The 12,738-nt window shown below is 40.2% G+C and overlaps 2 protein-coding genes across 2 annotated transcripts; one reads left to right on the top strand and one right to left on the bottom strand.

The window, feature by feature from the left end:
* Positions 1-1,142: 1,142 nt before the first annotated feature.
* On the bottom strand, positions 1,143-1,655 carry LOC131272956 (keratin-associated protein 9-8-like). The gene has a single exon (XM_058284240.1). The coding sequence runs from the start codon at positions 1,653-1,655 to the stop codon at positions 1,143-1,145; it is 513 nt and encodes a 170-aa protein (XP_058140223.1).
* A 5,584-nt stretch (positions 1,656-7,239) lies between these two features.
* LOC101429884 (keratin-associated protein 9-7-like) lies at positions 7,240-7,695 on the top strand. Its single transcript, XM_004471606.1, has one exon. The coding sequence runs from the start codon at positions 7,240-7,242 to the stop codon at positions 7,693-7,695; it is 456 nt and encodes a 151-aa protein (XP_004471663.1).
* The last annotated feature ends 5,043 nt before the right edge of the window (positions 7,696-12,738 follow it).

The raw sequence follows: 12,738 nt of genomic DNA, 5'->3' as shown, positions 1-12,738 counted from the left end.
TTTCCTTAATAAACTTTGGGAGTGCATGAAATATGGCCCTCAGGCATGTGTTTCCTGGCATATTACTTCATTTCTTTTTTAGATTCCATACTGTACATGGCTAGATAAAAGAGATCATCCTAGAATGCCATTTCCATGACATTAAAGTGCAAGTGTCTTTAGGTAAGCCTCTACATTAAATGTCCTAGCCCAGTGCCAGGGATACCATGAATGCACTTAAAACCAGCCTGTTGCCCGTACATATGCACGTGGTCACTGAGGGTTTGGAAATAGATGGGAGAATACATTTGTTAACAGAAAAACAACCTGTGCGTGGAAAGGTTTATTCTCATTACTGGACAGGCAATTCAAAGCACTCATCTTCCCAGTGTTCAGACCCCTTTTGATTGTGCTTGTAGTATGTCACTGTATGTACCCTGGAGCTAGAGGTAGAGGCCCAAGGCCCTAGTCCAAATAATGTCTAAAACTAGCTTTGTGTCTTTTGGAGACACTTTATTCATCTGTAAGATGATGATCATCTTGGTTCTGCCAACATAGGGGTCATTGTCAGGCTCAGAACAACCCTTGTAAAATAAAATATGAGTGTAAGTCCTCGAGAAGTTAATGTTGCACAAAAAGCAAAATCACAGTATAGGTGGGAAGATAGCAAAGACTTTATTAGGCCGGATTCAGGGGAGCTTCCCTGAAGCTATAAGAACATTGCACAGTAATCAAGAAAAGGAGGAGGGCAGATTTAAATACATAATGAGTACACTAGGAAAAAACATGATTGTAAATAAATAGGAACCTGGAAGAAACCTAAGAAAATTTTCATAAGGATTTGTTTTGGGGTTATTTTGAGGGAAAGAGTGATGGTCCATTTTCAAGGCAGAGTCAATGTCTGCAGGTCAAGGACACCTGAAGAACACCTTCAATGTTCACAGAGAGAAGCAGCAAATAAAGAAGATATCAGAGTGAAGCTGAATGCACCCTGCAAAGCTGAATCATAAAGACTTTAATCACAAAGATGAGTAATAGAAAAATGGTGATGACATGTTGGAGGTTACCAAAACCTGCTGAAGGAGCTTGTGCCAGTATCTGGGGAAGTGACTGGTTGATTGTGAAAAGGTTGGTCTATGCCAGATGATCCTATGGTGAGTGTGTTAGCAGCTGGAAGGCTGGCAGCAGCTGGACACACAGCAAGGGCTGCTGCAGCAGCTGGGGCGGCAGCAGGTGGTTCTACAGCAGGTGGTCTGACAGCAGGAGGGGCGGCAGCAGGGCTGGCAGCAGGTGGATCCAAAACCCTGGGGTTGGCAGCCAGGCAGGCAGCAGCATGTTGGGTGGTAGCAGGTTCTCCTGCAGTACACGGGACCACTACAAGTTGGCTGGCAGGAGGTTGTGTAGCAGCGACTGGGGCTGCAGCAAGGCTGGCAGCAGCTTGACCCACAGCAGGTTTGGCCACAGGAACTGGACCCACAGCAGGTGGGCTGGCAGCAGGGAGTGCTGCAACAGGAAGGGCGGCAGCAGCTGGGCACACAGGTTGGCTGGCAGCAGGTGGTCCTACAGCAGAGTGGGCGGCAGCAAGGCTGGCAGCAGCTAGGCCCACAAGAACTGGACCCACAGCAGGTGGGCTGGCAGCAGGTGGGCTGGCAGCAGGGAGAGCAGCAGGAAGTCATGGTGTCACGGTGGTGGGGGCTCCTGTTCAGAGGTGTTTCCAGAATCTGATGGCTCCTTTAATTCTGCATCTTTTATATACTGGGCCCCAATATTTGGACCAATAGGCAAGTCTTTTCCTTGTTGTTGTTGAGGTTGTTTTCCACAGATACAGAGCAAATTGTCAAGAAGGAAGTTTTTCCTGATGTTTTCCTTCTGTTGAAAATAAGTGTTTAATCGTTTTCTTAATTAAGAGTGTTCATAGAATCTTTTTCAGACATAGGGAAGGAGGTCACCTCCTCAGCGTCATTCCTGTTCTGTCATCATCTGTCACGTGATAGCTCCCGCTGGCCAGGGGAGGGTCCTAACAGTCGTTGCTCCCCAGCTTTGTTCCTTTGGCTGTACTTAGATTGGCAAGTGCACCTGGGGGCGTGCATGATGCTGATATGTTCTCAGGGACAAATTGGATCCCCGCCTGGGTCCAAGACTGTTCACCCACAAAAGCCTGATTCAAGACTGCAACAAGAATTTATCTTTCTCTTGGCAACTTACTCCACCAGTGAATCCTATTCTATGGAAGATATTTGGGTAGAAGGTGCTTGGCACACGTTTTTCATATGGCAAAGCAGAAGCAAAGCAGGTGGATAGAAACAGAAGAATTATACCGAGATTCAGAAAGTATCAATCAATGACAATGACTTGTCCTGACCTGACAGATCATCCCGGTTTACCCAAACTGTGGTGCTAAAGCCAGGACAGTTTCTGGCAACCTGGACAGGTTGAACTCTCCAGTCCTAACCCTGTTTACCAGCAGTCAATGAGCTCAGGTGAGATACCCACTCTGGATTTTGTTCAATGAGGGCATTAGATCATCATGACATCTGAGGTATCTTTAAGTTCTAACAGTTTAAAAACTTTTATTATTCCAAAGTGAACACACCCAGGTCATTATTATTAAGTTAATAAACAGAATTTAACCCTCTCAGCTCCAAATTAACCCCCTCCTGCTTTAGGGTAATCACTCTACTGACTTGCAACACTGTAGATAGGTTTTGCTTGTTTTTAAACACCCTCTGAATGAAATAACACAGCATTGGGGTTAGTCTCTCTACATTATGATTGTAAGAGTCATCTTTTTAGTTTTAATAATTTATTCATCAGCATTGCTTTATAATATTCTATTGAATCAATATAATGCAATATTATTTTTTCCCTCTAAGTCAATAGACATGTGGGTTTTTTGGAGTTTGGGACTATTAAAAATACTGCTGCTATGGCAATACTGTAATATTCATGCTTCTATGCCAGAGATGTACTGGTGTTGATAATGGGGGTATATGGAAAAAATGTGCCAAATATACACTATGGGCAATGGTTGGTGGTAATAGACTGATGATATTACCTCATAATCTGTCACAAATGTCCCACCATGGTGTAGTGTGTTGATGAAGGGATGTTGTGTGGGAATTCTACGCATGTGCATGATTGTTTTGTAAGATCACAACTTCTGTAATAAAAATATATTTAAAAAAAAAACAGGGAAGTAGATGTGGCTCAAGCAGTGAGCACCTGCCTCCCACAGGGGAGGTCCTGGGTTTAGTTGCTGGTGCCTCCTAAAGAAGACAAATGAACAAGAAGCAAACAGTGAGCAGACATCGAGCAAAAACAATGAACAGACATTGAGCAAAAACAATGAGCACAAACAATGAGCATTTTATGTAATCAAATTATTTTTTAAAAATAAATAAAAAAAGAAACACACAACAAAAAGAAACAATGAGCAAAAACAGACAAGGGAGCCATCTCTGTGTGGGGGAAGTATAAAAAAAAGAGTGGAAAAAAATAAAAAGGTGGGGTGGGGGAAAAATACACTAAATGTAAGATATGGACTATAATTAGTAGTAAGATTTTTACAATATTCTTTGTAATTTGTAACAAATGTCTCACGACAATGCAAAGTATTGGTAGTGGGTTGATGTATGGGACTCCTGTTATGATGTTATGCATGTTTGTTTTGTAAATTTACAACTTTTACTATATACTTATTGTGTATGTTTATGTATAAGTGATATACTTCAATAGATTTAAAAAAATAGTGCTGCTATGAACATTTTTATACAGGACTTTTGGTGAACATATACAAATATTTCTGTAGATATACAGCTAAAAGTAGACTGGCTTTATCAAAATAATGTTTTATATGTCTGTCCTGTCATTCATTAGATTTATTATTAGGTTTAAAATCTTTTATTCTATTTTAGGTTCTATCATTTTAAAAAAGGAATTTCTGATGTGTGAAAAAATTCACTTGTATATAGTGACCATGTATTCAAACTCCCTTAATATATGAGTTTAATAACAGATTATTTTAGAATTTTAACATGCACAGTCATATCTTCTACAAATATGATAGCTTCATTCATTTCATAGCAGAATCTTAATCTTTTAATTTTTCCTTGCTCTAGCCCACAGTTTTAGTTTCCTGGCTGCTAAAACCAATACCATAAAGGGTTAGCTTTAACAATGGGAATTTATTAGCTCACAGTTTTGATCTTAGGAGAAATCCAAAATTAGGTAACAGCAAGGCAACGCTTCCTCCAGTGACATTCTGGGTTTGGATGCTTGGTGTATAAATTTGTGAAATTGATGACAGCACAATTTTACAAATGTACTATTAACTATAGTCCATGGTCTAAATTAGGGTACTCTTTTTGTGTAGGGAAGTACTATGGGTTAAAAAAAAGTATTTTATGAATGTCTATACAACCCAACATTTCCCCTTTTAACCATATTCAGAAATATGAATCAGTGCTCTTATTAGCTCTTGGAATAGCAAGGGCGGTGATATGTCCAAGACAGTTTCCATGCAGATTAGTAGAGGCTAGAAGATTTGGGAGATAAAGAAGCAGATATTCAGAATGTGGGAAAACAAGGAGATATACACTTTGGATCAAATGAGAGTCGACTTTTTAAGAGGAATAACTGGATGAAGTTTCTACAAGCTTCTTAAGCCGTAACTAGAAACTGACATGAGGAAACTAACTGCAAATAATTTGAAATTAACCTTGTAATCTGTGCTTGAATATTTCAGTAAAATGTACAGAGTGTTCGGAATAGAGTGTGTTTTTAGTTATTTAAAATTATTTCTGTTGTTGTAGTTGTGTGTCATTAAGTCTAAAGCTAAAGGATCCCTGTAGCTGTTATTAGAGTAGGCTACCCTCAGTAGTGGTAAATGCAAATGCGGTTGTTTGGGTAAAGCTGAGTGTAGCATCCATTTATTCAGATATTTATTTTATGTTTTTGCTTTGTGAAGTCAAACCCACATTCAAATAAGTGATGTGATGACTTATGGTTTAGAACAGTCTTTCTGTAGTTTCTAGTTCTTTTGCTCAGAGCTCTCTGTGTGTGTGTGTGTATATATACACATACATTGATATTTTCACTGTATTTGTATGCAAATACAAGGAGATTTAGTCTCAAAATACAATTTCCAAACCTGAAGATCCCTTTACTCTGGCCAATTCTGTCTACATACGGTTCTTTTTTTTTTTTTTTTTTTTTTTAAGATTTATTTATTTATTTCTCTCCCTTTCCTCCCGCTGGTTGTCTTTTCTCTGTGTCTATTTGCTGTGTCTTCTCTGTCCGCTTCTGTTGTTGTCGGCTGCACGGGAATCTGTATTTCTCTTTGTTGCATCACCTTGTTGTGTCAGCTCTCCATGTGTGTGGCACCATTCCTGGGCAGCTGCACTTTTCTTTTGCGCTGGGTGGCTCTCCTTACGGGGCACACTCCTTGTGCATGGGGCTCCCCTACGTGGGGGACACCCCTGTATGGCAGGGCACTCCTTGCGCACATCAGCACTGCGCATGGGCCAGCTCCACATGGGTCAAGGAGGCCCGGGGTTTGAACCGCAGACCTCCCATGTGGTAGACGGACGCCCTAACCACTGGGCCAAGTCCGCTGCCTTACATATGGTTCTTAATCTCTTCTTTTGCTTTCCTGGTCCTTTTTTGTTTGGCTTATTTTTATGATAATACTTTTGCTCATAGTATTTCTGTAGTGGAAAGCTTCCTTCCTTCTTTCCGAAAATCCTAACCCACTACTCTTCAAGGATGCAATTTACCTTTGAGAAGCCTCCTTTCTCTTCTGCAGTCCAGTCTGACTGAGTTCTAATTTCCCCTTTGATTAAAAAATAAATGATTCTGCTACTTATCATTAATAAATGGCTATTTGTTATTCAACATTTGTTTCTTAATTGGCCATTCTCTTGTAGTAATAATAAAATGAATGTAAAAGGGAGCTGAGAAAAATAATGCAAAGGCACTTTATGAAAAAAAAAAGGTATTTTTATTCCCCTTCCTCTTCCAGCTTTATAGTTTAAAATTGCGTTTTTAATTTCTAGGACTTTAGTTGCTTTTTCCATCAGACTTTTAAAAACTGATTACAACAAATAAACACAATTGTCTAAGTGATATAGTATAGAAAAATAAAGTCTTGATTTCAGTGAAAATGCATTTCTCTGCAATTTCTGAATAGCTCCAAATTATACCAGCTCTGAGCAAGGATGTTTACTCTGGGTTTTAGATTTAGTTTTTGAAAAAATGTGTTCTAAACCGTTGCTATCACCACCTGCGTATCCAGCATCAACGCTGTGATGAAGTTGTTCTTGTTTAGGCTTTTATCTCCATTTCTCTCTTGTACAGCCATTAGTGCGTGTTTGTCTTTTTATTTTGTTTACTCCCACTCAACTGCATGCTCTATGTTGGACCTGATACCGATGTTACTTGATGTTCTTTACAGAGTAGTAGGACACAGGTCAGGATTAGACTGGAATTTCGTCTGGTTTGCCTTAACCAGTCCAAGTTTGATCACGAAAGCCCCACATTATGGGGAACCCACAGCCATGGTGAAAGAAGGAAGGTGGGGCCCAAGGGTGTTAATTGAAGCTTTCTGAATTCCAGGTCAATTCTTTTTCTTCTATCTACTTGATTTGCTTCTGATTTGCCATAAAGAAGATATTATGCCAAACATCCTCTACACAAATATCTTTGATAAAATGGGGATACACAGGGACACAGGGGTAGTTGTTACTGCAGAAGAAATAAATGGCTATTGTAGCTTTGCATTGGGCTTCTGTGGGTGAACAACCTTGGAACCAGGCAGGGATCCAATTTATCACTGGGAGCATGTCAGCATCATGCACACCCCCAGGTGCACTTGCCAATCTAAGTACAGCCAAAGGAATAAAGCTGAGGAGCTGTGACTTTAGGACACTCCCCAGGCCAGCGGGAGCTATCACATGACAAATGATGATTGGGACAGGAATGATGCTGAGGAGGTGACTGCCTTCCTTAATCTGAAAAAGATTCTATGAATACTCTTAATTAAGAAAACGATTAAACACTTACTTTGAAAAGATTCATAACACTTTGGGGGAAAACATCCTCCTTGGTAGTTTGCCCACTATCTATGGTAAACAGTGTCAATAACAAGGAAAAGACCAGCTGATTGGTCAAATATTGGGGCCCAGTGTATAAAAGTCACAGAATTAGAGGAGTCATCAGATTCTGCAAACACCTCTGAACAGGAGCCTCCTGCACCCTGACACCATGACTTCCTGCTGCTCTCCCTGCTGCCAGCCCATCTGGTGCCAGACCACCTGCTATGGGTCCAGTTCTTGTGGGTCCAGGTGCTGCCAGCCTTGCTGCCGCCCACTCTGCTGTCAGACCACCTGCTGTAGGACCACCTGCTGCCAGCCAACCTGTGTGACCAGCTGCTGCCACCCTTCCTGTTGCAGCACTCCCTGCTGCCAGCCCTCTTGCTGTGGGTCCAGCAGTTGCCACCCCAGTCACTGCTATGCAGCCTACTGCCAGCCAGCCTGCAGTGGCCCCGTGTACTGCAGGAGAACCTGCTACCACCCAACATGCTGCTGCCTGCCTGGCTGCCAACCTCAAAGCTGTGGATCCAGCTGCTGCCAGCCCTGCTGCCGCCCATCCTGTTGTCAGACCACCTGCTGCCGCCCCAGCTGCTGTGTGACCATTTGCTGTCAGCCTTCCTGCTGCTGATCAACTCACCAAAAGCCACCAAGCGCAGACCAACCTACTGTCAACTAACCTGCCATTCCTAGGACAAAATCCCCTCCTAGACTTTACTGACATCCAGCATACTCTCAACAAAATGGAGTTATTCTTCTGCAGGTTTAAAAGCTTGTGAATCAGTTTGATGGAGTGCAGACTATTTCACCCTGATTCACTTCTTCCTTATGTCTTCTGGATCGTGTGGTACTTCTTTTTCATGAAATGACTGAATGCCTTCAGCTTTCACTCTGACATCAAAAATTCACCCACTACCTCAAGCAACTTAAGCAAACAAGTGCTCATAACTCTTTTCAGAGATTTCTTTAATTGATCGATAATCTTCATAATCACATTTGTTTTTAATATATCCATGATTCTCTGTCCTGGTCTCTTCTTATCACTACTTCCAGTTGTGTCCCTGAAGCAAGGAGTCTTACCAATGTGTTTCTCAATAAATTCTATAGCATTATTCATTTATACTGTATTTCCCTTTTATTGTACAGCCTTCCTGATAAAGGGGTTTATATACATATCCCATAGGCATTATCTATTTTCAGCCTCATAAAACGACCCAGTAAATATTGTGCCTCTCTTCAGATTAGAAAATTGACTTGTGTAAAGTCATGTATTTAAAAGTGCAGAAACTGAGATCCAGAACTGGATCTTCCCTCTCTGGTGGAGGTCTCTTACACTTCCATCTCAAGGTAAGGAGAAATGGTGCTGCAGATCGAGTGTTAGCAAGGTACACTATTGAACACCATCTTTAAAAAGGGAAGTATTGTCCCTTGAATATTCGGGTAATATTTGGTGCACTAAGGTCTTCACAGGTCAGTTTCCCTCACCTCAGTCAGCAGCAACGACAACTTAATCCATCAGTGGGTATATTTACAAGATCTCCTAAGACAGGGAGACTTTCCTCGAATCAGGCTCCTTCCAGACACTGATGTAATATCGGATCAAATGTTTTGAGAATCCGTTTTATCCTAAGCACAGAGAGGTTGTAGCAGTTTGATACAGTTATGAATTCCAAAAATAATATTGGATTATGTTTGTAATCTGGTCTGTACCTGGGCATGATTGAATTATGATTAGGGCTTTGATTGGGTCACATCATTAAGATATTGAGTCCCTGTTCCTTGGTGGATGGGGACTCAGATAAAAGGCATGGCAAAAGACAGAACTGAGGGTTTTTGATGTTGGAGGTTTGATGTTGGAGTTTGATGCTGAAGCCTTAACCTGAAGCCCCAGGAAGTGAACACACAGAGGAAAGAGAAGCAAGCCCCAGGAAGGGAGGAACCCAGGAAGCCTGAACCCTTACAGACATTGGCAGTCATCTTGCTCCAACACGTAAAAACAGATTTTGGTGGGGGAAGTAATTTATGCTTTATGGCCTCCTACTCCAAGTAAAAACCCTTTATAAAAACCAACCAATTTCTGGTATTTTGCATCAGCACCCCTTAGACTGACTAATACAGAGGTGGTCTAAAGGGACTTTTCCTTGGTCTCATGCAAATCAAATTCCTGTGTGACCTCTTTCTTCTGAGCACATGTCAGCAGATAAAAAGGAACTAAGTAAAACCCTGCAAATCCTACTTGAGATGTGCTCCACCAACTTTAAGTCAGTTTGTCCTGATTAAAACATTTTTTAGAAAATTCATTAAGGTCAAATCTTTGGATTGAAATTAGTGCAATGGGCATGTGTGGTTTTAATCAATCCATGATCTGTACCACCAAAGGAAAAGGTATACCTCCTTCATTTTTTCAAGAAAAATGAAAGCATCTGAGGAAAAGAAAAACTCATGCTTTCAGTAGAAACAAGTATTGTTGAAGAAAAAGTAGAAGAACCTTTACATTCATCAGAGTTATGACAGACAGAAGGCTGGTGATTTTATTTATGAAGAAAAGATGCTACATAAGCATTCATTAGGGTAAAGCCTTACATCTGCTTGAGAGTAGTAGAAGGGTTAGAGGCCTTGGTTCCTCCTTGAGAGCAACAGAAGTACCTGTGATGAGCTAACAGTACATACATGAGGGAAGCCCACCAGAATCCAAAAGCATGTGTCTGGAACTTTGAGGAGACAGCCAAGAGTCTGAATGTTTCACCTGCTAATTCTTGACAAGGGATAGGATGAATGAGAAAAAAAATTAAAATGTTCTGGGTTCAAACAATTAAAATCTGCTGTTGTGTGTCTCTAATGTGCTTTTAATCTCACCCATTGGGTTTTTCATTCTCATATGGTATGCATCAAGGACGGACCATTTAAGGATCTCATGAATTCATGTCAAAATACATGTTCTGACCTCAGGATCTGGAAGACTCAAGGAGCAAACGCCTTCTCCCCTGGGTAGTGCATGCTTGGAGAGTTCAGCATTTGCTTCTGTGCCTCATCTTACCCTAAACTATATGCAAGAGTGACTACTCCCAGCCCCATTTAAGAAATAAATAGGTATTTTTAAAAATTTTACAAAATCCTCAAACAGCCTAGAATAAATTTTGCTGATCTTGAAGCCATTACCTTTCCATAAGTGGCCGCTGCATTTATGTGCTCAGCTCCCTTTTATATAATTTTTAATATTACTACAAGAGAATGGCCAATAAAGAAACAAATCAAGAATGACAAGTTATCATTTAATAATGGTAAATAATTTCTGGGATCAAAGGAGAAATTAGTACTCAGACTGGAATGCTGGAGTCAGAGGAGGCGTCTCTTAGTTAAATTGTATCCTTAAAGAGTAGTGGGTTAGGATTGTCAGAAAGAAGGAGGGAAAACCTTCCACAGAAATAGTATTAGCAAAAATAGCATCATAAAAATAAGCCAAACAAAAAAACCAAAAAGACCAGGAAATATAAAGGGGGAGATTATAAGTAGACAGGATTGGCCAGAGTAAAGGAATCTTTGAGTTGGGAAAGTATATTTTGAGACAAAAACTTATTATATTTGAGTACAAATATTAAGTTGCTGCAAAAGGAATGTGTTTTCGGACCATGAATTTTAAGTCATTGTAACTAGACTCAAACACATCTTTTTTATTAGTGTAATGTAGCAACCATTACAATCAACACATTTTTGCCAATGAGAAATGAGTTCTTTTATTCCTGTAGCGTAAAAATTCGTGCTTTGGGATTTAACGAACTCTTGGGAAGCATTTTTGCATCCTGCTGGTTATGGAAGAGTTTTTCCTGCAAAAAGTTGTTTAGATGCTTGAAGAAGTGGTACTCGGTTGGCGAGAGGTCAGGTGAATGTGGCAGATGAGGCAAAACTTCATGGGCCAATTCGTTCAACTTTTGAAGAGTTGGTTCTGCGGCATGCAGTTTGGCATTGTTGTGGAGAAGAATTGGGCCCTTTCTGTTGACCAATGCTGGCTGCAGGCGTTGCAGTTTTTAGTGCATCTCATTGATTTGCTGAGCATACTTCTCGGATGTAATAGTTTCACTAGGATTCAGAAAGCTGTAGTGGATCAGACCAGCGGCAGACCACCAACAGTGACCATGACCTTTTTTTGGTGCAAGTTTGGCTTTGGGAAGTGCTTTGGAGCTTCTTTTCGGTCCAGTCACTGAGCTGGTCATCACCAGTTGTCATATAAAACCCACATTTTGTCACACGTTACAATCCAATCAAGAAATGGTTCGTTGTTGTTGAGTAAGAGAAGACGACACTTCAAAACGATGGTTTTTTTTGGATATTTGGTCAGCTCATAAGCACACTCTTATCGAGATTTTTCACCTTTCCAATTTACTTTAAATGCTGAATGACCGTAGAATGGTCTACGTTGAGTTCTTCAGCAACTTCTCGTGTAGGTGTAAGAGGATCAGCTTCAAGGATTGCTCTCAATTGGTCATTGTCAACTTCCGATGGCCAGCCACTACGCCCTCATCTTCAAGGCTCTAGTCTCCTTTGCAAAACTTCTTGAACCATTACCATACTGTACGTTTGTTAGCAGTTCCTGGTCAAGTATGTTGTTGATGTTTCGAGTTGTCTCTGCTGCTTTGAGACCCATTTTTTTTTTATGAACCCCAAAATAGGGTGAGTGATTACTTTATTTATTTATTTATTGTCTTTATTTATTTTTTAATGTTACATTAAAAAAATGAGGTGCCCATATACCCCCCACCCCCCTCCCCCCACTCCTCCCCCCATAACAACAACCTCCTCCATCATCATGAGACACTCACTGCCTTGGTGAACACATCTCTGAGCACCGCTGCACCTCATGGGCTTTAAGACCCATTTTGAACTCAAAGAAGAAAAAGGCTCAAAATCGCTTTTTGTCTAAAATAATTTCAATAGTCTAAAATAAATACAAATTAAACAGCAAGTTATAAGTCATTTGCAAAAAAACATAAAGCAAGAAATGCATATTAAAATGATATATAAAGTAACCACATTTATTTAAGAATGTATTCCAATATCAACTGGCAAATTTCAACTATGCAAAACTGCAATTACTTTTGCACCGATCTAACACCTGGGCAAATATCAATGTGTGTGTATATACCTGTCCACACACAGTGCGTTCTAACCAAAATAGCTAGAAAAATCGCAGAAAGACTTGTTTTAAACCCAAAGTCATTGCATTACTTATTTGAATGTGGATTTGACTTCACAAAGCAAAGACATAAAATTAATGTGTAAGTAGATAGATGCTACAATCAGCTTTGCCCAAACATTGCGTTTACACGTATCACAACAGTGTCAATGGAGGTAAATGTCACTAATTAACAACCTACCTTAAGAGATATTCTCCACTTAATAAAGTTACTTCATCTGGCTCTACCTGGGAATTAAATAAGGAGATTAACCTATTTTATGGGCTCCCTTGTCCTGCCTACCCCCAAATGACTTTGTAGCTTAATGATTTTAAAGATTTGGGAAACATTTTGCTTAATACCACTGGATTTATTTGACTCTAAAACAAACCTTAGGGATTATCTAATTCAACTGCTTTCTTCATCCTCTTTTTCTTTTTTTTCATAATTTGGAAAACTTCATTAACATTGAACAAAATTTAGAAACATTTACAATGCACTTA

The sequence above is a fragment of the Dasypus novemcinctus genome, chromosome 21, assembly GCF_030445035.2.
Source record: "Dasypus novemcinctus isolate mDasNov1 chromosome 21, mDasNov1.1.hap2, whole genome shotgun sequence".
NCBI lineage: Eukaryota > Metazoa > Chordata > Mammalia > Cingulata > Dasypodidae > Dasypus > Dasypus novemcinctus.
The sequence above is the reverse complement of the archived record's forward strand: the minus strand, read 5'-3'. Positions and strand labels throughout refer to the sequence as shown.